Source organism: Danio aesculapii, chromosome 1, assembly GCF_903798145.1.
Source record: "Danio aesculapii chromosome 1, fDanAes4.1, whole genome shotgun sequence".
NCBI lineage: Eukaryota > Metazoa > Chordata > Actinopteri > Cypriniformes > Danionidae > Danio > Danio aesculapii.
The window spans coordinates 20,409,925-20,424,382 of NC_079435.1; the positions used below are offsets into that span (position 1 = coordinate 20,409,925).

Here is a 14,458-nt window from a genome sequence, read left to right on the forward strand (position 1 = left end):
GACATGCGCTATAGGTAAATTGAACAAAACTAAATTGGCCGTAGTGTATGTGTGTGAATGAGTGTGTATGGATGTTTCTCAGTACTGGATTGCAGCTGGAAGGGCATCCACTGTATAAAAACATATGCTGGATAAGATTCATTCCACTGTGGCGATGAATAAAGCGTCTAAGCTGAAGGAAATGAATGAATGAACCTCTGCATGTGTACTCAAACTCTCCTTACCCTTGTGAATTTGGCGCACATTTCCTCAGCCTCTTTGACAAGGCCGGCTTTAAGAAGATACTTGGCGCATTTGGAGTTAATGAAGCGGTCGGCGGTGTCCAAAGCCTGAGCTTCATCCATCCAGCGAGCTGCTTCTCGTATGTTCCCAGCATGCTGAGCCAAGAAAACACACATAAATGAAAAAACAATGAAGCTAAGAGATATTTGACAAACTAAATGATTAATATTCAAATGTTCTTATAATCAGTCACACCTTTTAGTGAGACAAATGAGATATTGCAATCAAGCACTTAAATAGCACAATAGAGACTGACTAAAAAGCATCTGCACAATGTGACAATAGTTGGGTTTCCTTCATAAAGTAGAGCAAATCTTTTGAAAAATGTATACAAATATATAAAGAAAGAAAGAAAGAAAGAAATAAAGGGAGGAAGGAAGGAAGGGAGGAAGAAAGAAAGAAAAGGTAGCTAGCATGCAGTGTTTAATACCTTACCTTGTATATCTTGGCTTTAATGAGGAAGAGCTCTATGAGAGTCGGTGTGCTCTCAATGGCAGCGTTGATGTTTTCAAGAGCCATGCTGTGCTGGCCGATCTGATCATAATGTTGGGCTAGGAAATACTGCACCCACAGTAACGTGGTGGGTGGCTCCTCTTTACCATCATCTACATTGAAACAAATCAGGTAATATTAATTACGCCAAAATAAATGAGGAAGGTCATAGCATTTGTCATTTATATTCATGTAAGTTCCAATGTTTTATTGCATTCTCTTTCTTTTTTCAATCTTTTTTTTTCTTTTCTTCTCTCTTTCCTAAAAAAAAGATATAAAAGTATATATAAAAAGAGATTATTAATCATTTAAGATTTCAGGGCTCCACTTTGCTCTTCTACAATTTCTGCAAATATTTCAAAATATTCCAGACAATCCATTTATTTTATAATGCCAACAGCTTTGATTTTACTGTTACACTGAAAAGAATTTGAATGAACTATTTAAGTAAATCATGATATCTATAATAATAAATACTGTTTGGTCAGAAAAAAATAAATATAAATTTAAAGAGGACACAGTCTTATGTACAGAATAAAATAATTATTTAACTAATTATATTAATTTAGACTTTAGTTGCTTGAGAACCCCTTTTTTAATTTCTGACCCCTCGAAAAACATATCTAAATTATAATCATTAAAAATTAAACAGTAAAACATATTTAAAATAATTATATAAAATATACTTTGTTAATAGCGTACTATACACCATATAGACAATATAAAATATGCAGTATTTATTATAAAGAGGTCAACATTTGAAGAGGATCACCTTTCACCAAAGTTGTCTTAAATCATTTAGAAAAACATTTTTGACCTACTTCAAATGTTGACTACTGTATATTTGATTTAATTTGATCCGTTTACATTTTTCAATGTTTTGCGAAGCGCTAGTGAATCATTGTTTGTTTCGGCGTTATAGTGTAAATTGAAATCAAGCAAAATTTTATCCACTTGGATGGAACCGCTATAACTCCAAATGTAAAATACTAAGAACAAAAACTAATAACATTTAAAAACATGAAACAGAAAAAAGGAAAACTCAACATACCATCAGGGCTGAACATTCGACAGCTTCGTAACGACGTTTCAAAACCAACAACTAATTCTTCAATTATAGAGACCTGCGATTTAAGTGAAATGTGAAAAACTCTTCTAAATATATAAACCCCAGTCGGTATGTGTATCAGTAATGGAGTTTCCTCACCTTCTCTTTGTCCTGATAGAGAGATCGGAGTGTGGTAAAGACTGGAGGACAGCCTTTACTGAAGTTCATTCTTAAATACCTATCCAGACACTCCCGAAACTTATCCCCTAAACAAAGAGAAGAATTCAATTTAAAATCAAATACAAATGTACAAAAGAACCTGATGTTTTAGACCAGATGAAGAGATGCGTACCCGACAGGAAGCTGAGTGGTAACCGGCGAGGAACGAGACCTTTAGGGTATTTCTCCCAGGCCTCCTCATAGATCTTCAACTTTTCTTCTGTACTTGCTGAAAAAAATAATAATAAAATAAAAATGGTGTTCTGTTAAATTGTTGCTGATGTGCATTTCGAGGCTCTGTTTTATCTTTTTTTCAAATTCAGATTATTTTTTTCCATAATTTAGTTTCAACTTTAAATAAAATAAATAAATAATTTCTGTACTCTATTTTAGTAGTTAAAATATATATATTTTGTAAAACCACAAAGCATGTCCAGTTGAAATCATAATATTTTTTTACATTTTTGACAAATTTAACTATTAATATTTTAGAAAAACTACAAAATGTTTTATTTATTTTTTTCATCTGAAGAAAGGCATGGATTAAATGATTGACAGCTGATATTAGCCAATCCATTTGCGTTTAGTTCAAGAGCAGTGGGCCAATCAGAAGAGCTTTAAGGCGTGGCAGGTATTGCAGGCTTTGTTTACTATAGCACGTTGACATGTCAACCTGTTTTAAACTATTCCCGAGCGCTGCGTTCGGTGTTTTAGGTGCAAATATGCATTCTGCTTGAATGTCTGTTAAATAAGTAAACATTTTGCAATGAAAACCAGTCGCATGGCACAATTTTATGCACTCGCACAAATGCTCCCAAATACATTTTGAGCTCGCATAAATATCGGGTGCATTTGCAATGAAAATGGTTGCAATTTTGAGCGCTGCAATTTCAAATTCAAGAAGTTCAAGCACTTTGTCCAAAATCCAAGCACTTTTCCAACCTTGTAAACACTAGGGCTGCTCTATTATGGGAATAATCATGATCACGATTATTTTGGCCATAATTGTAATCACGATTATTCGAAACGATCATCAGTTGAAGTCGAAGTTGAAGAAATATTTCCAAGTTATGTTTAACAGAGCAAGGAATTTTTCACAGTATTTCCTATAATATTTTTCAATATTATTAGCCCCCTTAAGCAATATATATTTTTGATTGTCTACAGAAGAAACTACTGTTATACAATCACTTGCCTAATTACCCTAATTAAGCCTTACTATCCCACTTTAATCTGAATGCTTGTATCTTGAAAATATCTAGTAAAATAGTATGTACTGTCATCATAGCAAAGATAAAACAAATCAGTTATCAGAAATGAGTTATTAAATTATGTTTAGTAATGGGTTGAAAAAAAACTTTTCCATTAAACAGAAATTGGGGGAAAGGGTCGGTAATAATTCAGGAGGGCTAATAATTCTGACTTTAACTGTATGTATACAGTTATTTTCCCCCCTGTAAATAAGGAAAGAGAAATAAATACAAGAGTAAAAATATGAAACAAACTGTGCTTTAAGCATCTTCACTATAAGAAAAAAAACTTTAATTATAGCTACAAAAGTCCTTCATTCAAGAGCAGCGAGTGATTTTCTCCTTTTGTTATTTGATTAATGATAAAAACAGTCGGCAGCAGGAATATTGTGCGCTGTCACTTTAAGAGCAGTGCAGTTCTGATTAAAGGTTTCTCTTTCACATGTCTTGATCCTCAACTCGTTTGTTTATTACACAAATGAGGCTTATTCACTAAACACCGCGTTTTGACACCCATTTGACCATTAAAGCGCTCACATTAAGATGACGTTAGATGTGTGTGCTCTCTCGTCTGAGCACATGTACACACACAACAGCATGCAGTATCATTCGCGCTTTTACAAACATGAATGATTCGAATGTACATCAATAAACGATGTGCATGCCGTGCTGCAAAAGGTACATTACAGTACACGTGAAACTGAGCTTTGCAGAGCAACAAATGTGTACAACTGGAAAGGGGGTGGTATATGATACAATAATCGTTTATCTCGATTAATGTTTTTTTTCATAATCGTTAAAAGCGAAAATCAAAATCGAAACCAAATTTTCAATTAATTGCACAGCCCTAGTAAACACTATATTAAAAATCCAGCATTTTCCAGGATTTTCAGCACCCGTACAAACCCTGCCTACAAATGGTTCAAAACTTTCCCAGCGAATCAGTTTTCTTGCATACCAGGCTTGAGGGCTCTCTCCAGGCCGTGGTAATACAACCAGTTCTCCGGATTCCTCTCCTGCAGTCTTCTGTACACATCTGCCGCCTCCTCAAACCGCTCCAGATTCAACAGAAGCTCACCTACACACAAGAACGAACATTTTCCACAGGCCATCACAAACAGGAAGTTAATCTGCTAGACAAGCAAACTGTGAACTGGAAAAGCGAAATAATCATGCAACAGCACACATAAGGAAGCAGGACAAATGAAAAAAAAAAAAATTGTGCTGACGTACCTTTGGTTTCCTCCACGGCCAGTTTATCACAGATCTGCTTCTCGTAGGTGGTGAGATGCTCAAGAGCTTCTCTAAAGAGTCCTGCTTCTCTCAGGACCTGATTCTGATACAACAGCAGCTCACTGTACTCATAATCCACCTTATCAGGCGATGTCTGAAGAAAAATAACAACAAAAAAAAAAAACCTCAAAGGTCATATTCAAGATGACCGTAAAAAAGAGACACACATTAATAGAGAATAAATATGCAAGAAAAACATGATTGACCTTGCTACACTTCAGCCAGAAGATTAATATTGCTCAGATGGAAGGAAAAATTTCCTCCAACCTTTAAGGAATTGCTTACAGAACTTTTAAAAATACGATACACTGTAAAAGGTTGTACTGATTTGTTTTTCTCACTTGGCAACTTGTTTTAGATCACATAAAGAAGAGCCTTCAGTTAATTTGGAAGAGTAGAACTTTTCCTTCTTTCTTTCTTTTATATGAAGTCAGAATTATTCGAATTTTTTTCTTTTTTAAATATTTCCCAAATGATGTTTAACAGAGCAAGGAAATTTTCACAGTATGTCTGATAATATTTTTTCTTCCGGAGAAGGTCTTATTTGTTTTATTTCGGCTAGAATCAAAGCAGTTTTTAATTTTTTAAACACCATTTTAAAGGTAAAAATTATTAGCCCCTTTAAGCTATTTTTTTTCCATAGTCTACAGAACAAACCATCGTTTTACAATAACTTGCCTAATTAACCTAGTTAAGACTTTAAATGTCACTTTAATCTGTGTAGAAGTGTCTGAACTGAGCTTTGCAGAACAACAAATGTGTACAACTGGAAAGGGGGTGGTATATGATGCGGTATATGATTTAGAAGCCAAAATCGAAATCGGATTTTCGATTAATTGCACAGCCCTAATTTATACCGTATACCGATGTATATATAAGCCACTGCTCAGCAATCAATTTCACTCTTGCTTTAGTCGATATTACTGCACAACTTATGGAACACATTTTACAATGCTTTCAATTTCAAATTCATGATTACAAGGAAGAGTGCAAAAATCCTTACTGTGCCATCCCTACTCTGCATCAGTCTCAGGTGAGGACAAATCATGTTCATATATTTTCTGGATTCAGAGTAAAAAAGGCTTTACTGGGTTAACAAATCATCACCTTAGAATTATAAGGTTCCATCAGACATTTTTGTCAAAATGGAGTTATTGACCTATTCTTATTAAATGACAACTTTTATAAGTTGTTTACACTTTAAGACTTTATTTAAAAAACAAATGTTACACACATTGTTTGCTATGTGGAATGCAAAAACTTTGAAGCTCAATATTCCAAGGTGACGAAATGTAATGTATTAAAATGTAATGTCTTTTGTATTTAAAAGAGCCACTGAGCTCAATACTTGATTCTTGTTTTCCTTATAATAACAGTTATTTGAATTTTGATGAATTACTCATTTAGACAAGGACTAACCACCACTTACTGAAAGTTTTAGGGTTTCTTTTTTTCCAGTTTCACTTCATGCATTTTCTGTTCAGATAGCTGCATGTGGCCACACAAATATGCCGCTAAATCTTCAAATTTTGTACTATATGCAAATTTAACAAAGTTCAACTAAACTTTCAGATCCACTGCATTTTATTGAATGTTATTTTTTACAGAAACGTAAGCTACATATATAATTCGGCATACAAATAATTTCACATGAAGGCTTTTTTCTTCACTCGTGGATTCAGTAAAACATCTCAAGAGCATAAGACAAGTTCTGCAATTACTGTCATTATAGGCTAAATGGAACATCTATTTTTGTATTATTGTATTTTTATGTATAACCTTCTCTCCCCCCAAAAAAGATTTGGGTGTTTTTAACAAAAGAAACTATATATTTTTTTATAATTTTCCCTCTCCATTCACAGAAGCACCACAGGTGATGAGTCTCTGTTGTTAAAGCTGCCATTTGATATTAAATTTAGCATTCTAATTTTATAGCTTAAATAGCAAATTACCTGTCAAAAATAAAATGAAACGCATACCAACACAAGAGTTTAAGTGTCGTTATTGAAAAATATTAAGAAAAAAGTGTTGGGGGGGAAGGGGGGTCAATAAATAATTTATTTTGCCTGCCAACTTGTAGTTTCCTGTTATGCTGCAAACCAATGAGAGGAAGTAGGAGCCTTATCTTGGCAGCCACAATAACTGTGTGCCATTGTATTACCTTTGTTGACTTGAAGTGTCAGGTTGAAGTCTTCACAATACCTCATTAACCTCTCCTGCTAACCCATGCTCTTTCAAAGCTACCCCAAGCTAACAGGGACGCATGAAGTACAGCATATATAACATGTCTTGTTTAATTTATAAAAAAATTTAAATCCTAAAATAAATAAATAACTTTCTTTAGTACTAACAGTACCTGAGCAACCCGTCTCTGGCAGTTTTTAATATTTGTGTAGACATTATGAGAATTTGTTAATTTATAAAATTATTGAATTATTTAGTTACTATTAAAAGTAAAATGTTGCATAAAACTTTAATAAAATAAAACTGTTATAAATACATAAATAAATGATCAATTCAAACTGTATTAATGTTAGTGGTGGGCCGTTATTGGCATTAACGCGAGACTCCTATCGTGTGATAAAAAAATATATATCGCCTTTAATGTATTCTCAAAGTTGGGTTGGGAGCTGGGTCTATTCTACGCAAGCTATGATGACTTTCACCTTGATATTTTAGCGCGGATGTATACCTGACCGGTGAGCCGTCTGACAAAAAAAAAAAGTGCCCTTCTGAATCAAATCAGCAAGATGCCTGACTTTAACTGCAGTTCGGCAGTTTCACTTTTACTTATGAACATTTCATTTTTATGCCCCCGTGACAAACATGGGTATTAGACGCAAATAAGGAGTAAGGACGGGTCAGAGTGTTATGGAATTTAATAACGCACGCCAAATGGAAAGAAAAAACTTCTGCATTTCGCGATGTGTGTGATTGTGACTGTCAACCCTCCCGTTTTTCCTGGGATTCTCCCGTATTTTACAGTTCTATCCTGCTATCATCCCGTAAAGGTATTTTCTCGTATTTTTCCCATATTTTCAGTCTTTCTCTGAGTGGTAGCAAATAAACATTAAAGAGCCGATCCTCCCTATACGCAACCTATACTGATGAACCACCAGGGGCCGCCCCTTGCTTTTAAATGAGAGTCTGTTCTGTGCTTTCACTTTGTTTAGGCATGAAAACACTTTGAAATAAATATAAAAAACGTCACGATTCCCTTTCCTTTTCATTACAGGTGCTGTCTCCCCTTCATATGCATCGTCCATCGCAATGTTTCAACATCGCCCATACCTAATTTTGACAGTCCATCAAGAATAATTACAGACTCACTTTAAGAACCAGTCATGCCTGTATTTACCTGTTGTGTTTTTCTAAACTCCTCAATGATTTTAGCAGCCATTTCATAGTCTTCTAAAAGATGATACGCAATGGCATAACCAATCCACGACGCCCGCTGGGCAGGACGCAACTGCAGCAGCTGATACCGCGTCTCCTGTAAGACATTTAAAACAATGACAATCAGACATTCCCATTATAAAAGTTTACGCTTTGCTGAACGCAGAGGAAACACAGGATCCCTTTCAAAACAATGCATCAAAGAAGAGTTTAAGACAGAAAACAGTGAAGCCAGACTGCACAAAGCTCAAATCTGACAGGTTTTCATTTCAGTGGTAAAAGCAGGTATCAGAGTAGCCGGAAGGCATGAAACATTAAACAGCAACTTTATCACATCGCAGAAGACAAAGAAACAAAAGACGGGAAAATGACATTGCTGAGTCACTGCCCTGTTTTTGACCTGTATTTGTTTTTTAACCTAACACTGTTCAAAACTTGGCTAACACAATTAATCTATTAACCTGATATTTTACATATTTAAGTACATAATAGTTACATATTAAAGCACATAAAACAGATTCAACAATAAAAAAAACACACAGTTGTTCAAAAGCTTAAGGTTGGTAGGATTGTATACACGTTAGATAGAAGTCTTTCCTGCCCACCAACGCTGTGTGTGTTTTACAAGTTATTATTATTATTATTATTAATATTAACAACCACAATATTAAATCATTTCAGTTCTTAGACTTTTAAAATGTATTTTGTTCTGTGCTGGCAATGCTAAACTGTGCTGCAAAACACAAAAACGCAGCGAGGAAACACACACACTCACCCTGTACCCCTCCAGGTCTCTCATCTGGATCTGCAGTAGAGACAGATCTCGAAGGATCTGCAAGTTGTCTTTGTCCCATTTCAATGCGTTTCTGTAACACTTAATAGCCTCGTCGTACTTCTTGTCAGACCTTTGGAGCAGGCCGTACACATGCCAACCTAAAATTTCATGTTAAGGAAAGCAAAAAAAAAAACAGTGCAAGGACAAAACGCAACATTAGAGGACTGATGTCAGTACAGAATTGAGCCCAGAAAAAAAATATCACTAAAATTCACAAGGTCTAAAACACCTGCACCTTCACATTAAGCCAGTTGATGGGAGGTGGGGAGAGATGAAGGGATGATAGGTTTGAGGTGAGAGGCTTACCTAATTAAATTGGCTTACATTTTATAATAATGCAATCTAAATTCATAAAAATATAATATAGTGTTTAAGCTGTCTTTTGTAAAAAATTTCATTTAACTGAATACATTTTTTTCTCCTTACATATTAATAATTGTTTGGTCGGTGTTTTGACGTCAAGGCAGATTAGAGTAAAACGTTTAAAAACAATATAGAAAAACGTGTAAAATTTATGGCGACTTTTAGATAACACTTTAAAAAGGTTTCAGGGCTGACTATTAAACATCTGTATGCATGTCAGGTTGACAACCCTTTTTTTTTTTTTTGACTGTTACAATAGTCGCTGTCTCAGTTTATACGATTTACGCATAGTCAAGAAACACATCACATGCTTCCCGTTCAATCATTGATTGCTGTTATTAATGACTCGTGTTGGGAATTTCTTGAAATAAAAGCACAAACAACGACAATCAAAATGGTAAGTTTTGTATGCCAATTATGAAGCAACACAATTACCATAATACTGTTAATATGAAGTCATCTGATCCAGAATCCAAAAAAATGTTCATCACAAAGTAGAACTGCCTTTTTAAATTGTTCCAAACCTGAGATTAATGGGATGGCACGACTGTTCGGACAAACACCGACACAAGGAGTCATGGTGTTAATTTATTTCTTTTAATGACAGCAGTAAAAAAAAAAAAAAACTGAACAATTATTTGAACTGTACAACCGTAAAAGCTAAAAATTACATTTATTTATATGTCTTTTTAATCCACAGTGTGCAGCTTTTGTCACTGCAGAGTATCTTGGGCTTAATTACTTACTAAATAAAAGTATACTTTTATACTTGACCTTTACTTAAGTATACTTCTCTGACAGCCAAGATGTTTATAGCAATGAGTGTATTTCAAGAATTTATATTATTAAATATTATTGTTAAAAAATAAAGTTTTATTTATCTAACAATTCCAGCCAGCTTTTAGTGAATTTGCAATAGTCAAAACAGAATTTCAGTTGTTATACGTAAAAAGGCGTAAATACATGTAGGACCATTCAAATGGTCTACATCTACACGTCTCGTCTCGTCTCGTCTACAACTATTGACAACAGATCACTTAATGAGGGGGGGGGGGGGTTGCATTCACAATATCTTTACTGCTCTATTCATTTAACCGAAGAAATGTAATGCATAGAACATCACTGTGCCTCTCGCAATCGGTTTGTCTTGCTCATTCACTCTAGTGAGTATTTTAACTCATTTTGGGGGATTATGGGGACCTAAATTTGTGGGTGACTCGGGGAGCTTCCGGGAGAGGTCAGGTTGGCACAGCACCTCAAAACACTGGAAATACAATGGCTGCACTAGCAACAAAGAGAACATCACTCGCGCAAGGCGCGCCAGTAAACTAAACAGAGCTCCCATCGCATCTGTATATATTTTAGCTGCGGTGACGCAGGCACATTACGCTCTCACACATCATTTACCTTTGTTTTGGCTGCTATAGGCTATGCCTAATATACGGGAGTGCACGCGTGTCTTCGGTCCTGTCAGATGTGGCGCGCGCTCTCTCTCATTTCTATACAGCAGAGAGTGGCTATGTAGAACTCCACCATGTGCGCTTCAGAGAGCAGAAATTTGTAATCGCACGACCATGTAGAGACAGAAATCACATGTTGTTGTGTGAATAAGATATTACATACGGCTATTTAGCTTGTTTATTAAAAGAAGTTGTGATCTGGCGCAATATATAAAATACAATTAACTTGACTTCAAGGGGGGGGGCGGGGAAAGCCATTGGGGGTGGGGCGCCCCCTAATATAATGGTGGGGGAAACACTGCTATGGTAGGTTTAAAATCTTTGAACAATGGATGGCTCATAGGAAAGTGCAGGGTTTGTTCATTTCTTGATATTTTACTATATACAGAAAGCCAATAAAACAATATATTAAAGTCCTGAAGTGGCCTATTATATTATAAAATGGTAATTTTCTGTGGATGTGAAGCATTTGGCTGTCAGCGAGGAAACACTGCACTGTGTGTTTGGCTTTCTAAACAGTTCATGGTGTCACTGTGCATCATGGTCAGACACGGGGCAGGAATCTTGGCGGAGATCCAGCGTCCCACCGCCAGCGACAGGCTTCAAACTGAGACAAGTGTTAATTCTGCTGCTGTGAACATGAGGAAACAAACTCATTCCAACACATGGACCATAACCACACTCTCTGTTCTGAATACTGAATGTTAATGCATTTAAATATCTAAATGAAAGCATTTAATAGCATGTAATGGTCTCAAGCTCCAAGGATACAGACGTGGCTCTTCAGGTCATTTCGGAGTCCTCGGCGGACAAGTTCATAGGCTTCTTCTTTCTTCCCCAGGCAGTTTAGCGTCAAGCCCTTCATCGCCAGCGTCTCTACAATGAGCATAACCTTTAACCTTTTACTCATAAACCTCTAGTAAACTGAAAAGGGACAAATATTAGGGATAAAACCTGCTTTTTTTTACATCAGTAATGCTTTATTAAAAGGCACAGTATGTATGGCTTTTATTATAATACAGTGCATCCGGAAAGTATTCATAGCACTTCACTTTTTTCCATATTTATGTTTTTAATTCCAAAATGGACTGAATGCATTTATTTCCTCAAAATTCTACACACCACACCCCATAATGACAATGTAAAAAAATATATATATTTTTAATTGTTGCAAATTTATTAAAAATAAAAAAACCTGAAAAAAAATAATAAAATCACATGTACATAAGTATTCACAACCTTTGCCGTGAAGCTCTAAATTGAGCTTAGGTACATTCTGCTTCCACTGATCATTCTTGAGACGTTTCAGCAGCTTAATTGGAGTCCACCTCTGATAAATACAGTTGATTGGACATGATTTGAAAAGGCATACACCTGTTTATATAAGCTCCCAGTGTTGACAATGCATGTCAAAGCACAAACCAAGCATGAAGGCAAAGGAATTGTCTGTAGACCTCCGAGACAGGATTGTCTCAAGGAACAAGGCTGGGGAGGGTTATAGAAAAATTTCTGCTGCTCTGAAATTTCCAATGAGCATAGTGGCCTCCATCATCCGTAAGTGGAAGATGTTTGGAACCACCAGGACTCTTCCTAGAGCTGGCCGGCCATCTAAGTTGAGTGATCGGAGGAAAAGGGCCTTAGTCAGGGAGGTGATCAATAACCTGATGGTCACTCTGTCTGAGCTCCAGCATTCTTCTGTGGAGAGAGGATAAACTTACAGGAGGACAACCATCTGTGCAGCAATCCACCAATCAGGCCTGTTTGGTAGAGTGGCCAGACGGAAGCCACTCCCCACCTGTAATTTGCCAAAAGGCATCTGAAGGACTCTCAGACAATAAGAAACAAAAATCTCTGGTCTGATGAGACTAAAATTTAACTCTTTGGAGTGAATGCCAGGTGTTACATTTGGAGAAATCCAGGCACCGCTCATCACCAGGCTAATAGCATCCCAACAGTGAAGCATGGTGGTGGCAGCATCATGCTGTAGGGATGTTTGTTAGCACCAGGAACTGGAAGACTGAGACAGACACATCCTGAATGAAAATATGCTTCAGAGTGCTCTTGACCTCAGACTGGGTTTCATCTTCCAGCAGGACAATGACCCAAAGCACACAGCCAAATTATCAATGAAGTGGTTTTACAACAACTCTGTGAATGTCCTTTAATGGCCCGGCCAGAGCCCAGACCTAAATCCTACTGAAGCTCTCTGGAGAGATCTGAAAATGGTTGAAGCTTATGTCACTTCCCATCCAACCTGAGCTTGAGAGGAATGCAAAGAGGAGTGAGTAAAAATTCCCAAAGACAGGTGTGCCAAGCTTGTGTCATCATAATCAAAAAGTATTAAGGCTGTAATTGCTGCCAAAGGTGCATCAACAAAGTATTGAGCAAAGTTTGTGAATACTTATGTACATGTGATTTTTTTCAGGGTTTTTTTAATATAAATTTGCAACAATTTCAAAAAATCTTTTGTCACATAGTCATTATGGAGTATTGAGTGTAGAATTTTGAAAAATAAATAAATTTAATCTATTTCAGGTTTTTTTGCAAGGTTGTAAGGTACTAGATACTTTTGTTTTGAGTTTCATGATAAAAGTTGTCGGTTCCCACCTCGGAATGAGCGAGTTTGAGCTACTTGTACAGCATGTTAGCATTACAGGCATGTCTGATGTAAACAAAACACCTACGAAAAAACTCGACACAGAAAGAGAAATCCCACTGCCAGCTAGCATTTCCAATGAGTTATTGTCAGCACAAACAGAACGCAGAACAATAAATGCACTGCTACATGCAAGCCATGCGTCGTAGGTTACATGATTTCTGAAGGAGCCCGAAGGATGTAGTGATGACAACTCCCATGTTTCCACACTCAGTCATGGCATAATCAAACTATGCCTTTGTTTGTTGTGAATATGCACCTTCTAGCTGTGAAAATTTACATACTGTGCCTTTAATATTAATGCTGTGCTATTTTAAATTGACATCAGAAATGACTAAATATTTCACACACACAAAAAAAAATGTTGACGTAAACTTATGCATATTGAAGTTATTTAGAAAACCTTTAGGTCACATAATTAACATTGTTTTTAACACAATTTACTAGGGGTGTCAAAATGAATTGTTTCTTCTGTGCACCGCGATGCAGACATGGACAATTTGGCATCGGTTCAGTATTAATCATAACCGGTTATTGTGTATTGCTGTCATTTCTCATATGCGCAATGTCGCGATAGCTTACTATGGCGAGGGAGGCGAGCGCGAGTATTTACAATGCTCCAACTACTTAAAAACGCAAAAACTGTGCACAATTTCACTGCGTGTGTGTTTGCTGGACAGTCTTTAACTGACACTTACAGCAGAAGCCCCTGTTTCACTGCGATTGAAAGAATGAAAGTAAACATCATTTCTCCCTCTCTCTCACTGTGGACGGCTGACCTGTTGATGTGACATTTCCTCTCCTCTCTGCATTTATAGCAATACTTGTGGATCCAGACACGAGCGTGTCAGCAGAGCAAGTTTTCTCCACCGTGTCCATCATGGATCAGCTGTGATCGCCACTGCCGTTTATGAGTGTTTATCATCGGTAAACAGCGCAAGAGCATTAGAACCAATCACGGCCCTTTCTGTTGAGCGCGTGACCAATCATAGGGGTGTATGAAAGAACCTTGGAAAGAACTCGCTAGACAAGAGCGGTGGACTCAGAAAGCGAGCGGGATATTTATATTTGTTTATTTGCTATAAATGCTCATGTTGTTCTTTGCATGTGGTTGAGTTTTTAAAGGTACGGTTTATATATCTGACTGTTTATAAATTATATATT

At 36.4% G+C, this 14,458-nt stretch overlaps 1 protein-coding gene across 1 annotated transcript in view; it reads right to left on the reverse strand.

Annotated features, from left to right (window-relative positions):
- The window catches only part of LOC130228626 (N-alpha-acetyltransferase 15, NatA auxiliary subunit), a 31,485-nt gene that overhangs the window by 10,812 nt on the left and 6,215 nt on the right, over window positions 1-14,458 (reverse strand). Inside the window, exons 3-12 of the mRNA XM_056457057.1 lie at window positions 11,410-11,514; window positions 8,756-8,913; window positions 7,943-8,077; window positions 4,525-4,678; window positions 4,250-4,369; window positions 2,175-2,270; window positions 1,982-2,088; window positions 1,826-1,898; window positions 718-887; window positions 225-377 (exon numbers count right to left, since the gene is read on the reverse strand). Of these exons, the coding sequence (XP_056313032.1) occupies window positions 225-377; window positions 718-887; window positions 1,826-1,898; window positions 1,982-2,088; window positions 2,175-2,270; window positions 4,250-4,369; window positions 4,525-4,678; window positions 7,943-8,077; window positions 8,756-8,913; window positions 11,410-11,514 (1,271 nt within the window). The remainder of the gene's footprint in view (window positions 1-224; window positions 378-717; window positions 888-1,825; window positions 1,899-1,981; window positions 2,089-2,174; window positions 2,271-4,249; window positions 4,370-4,524; window positions 4,679-7,942; window positions 8,078-8,755; window positions 8,914-11,409; window positions 11,515-14,458) is intronic.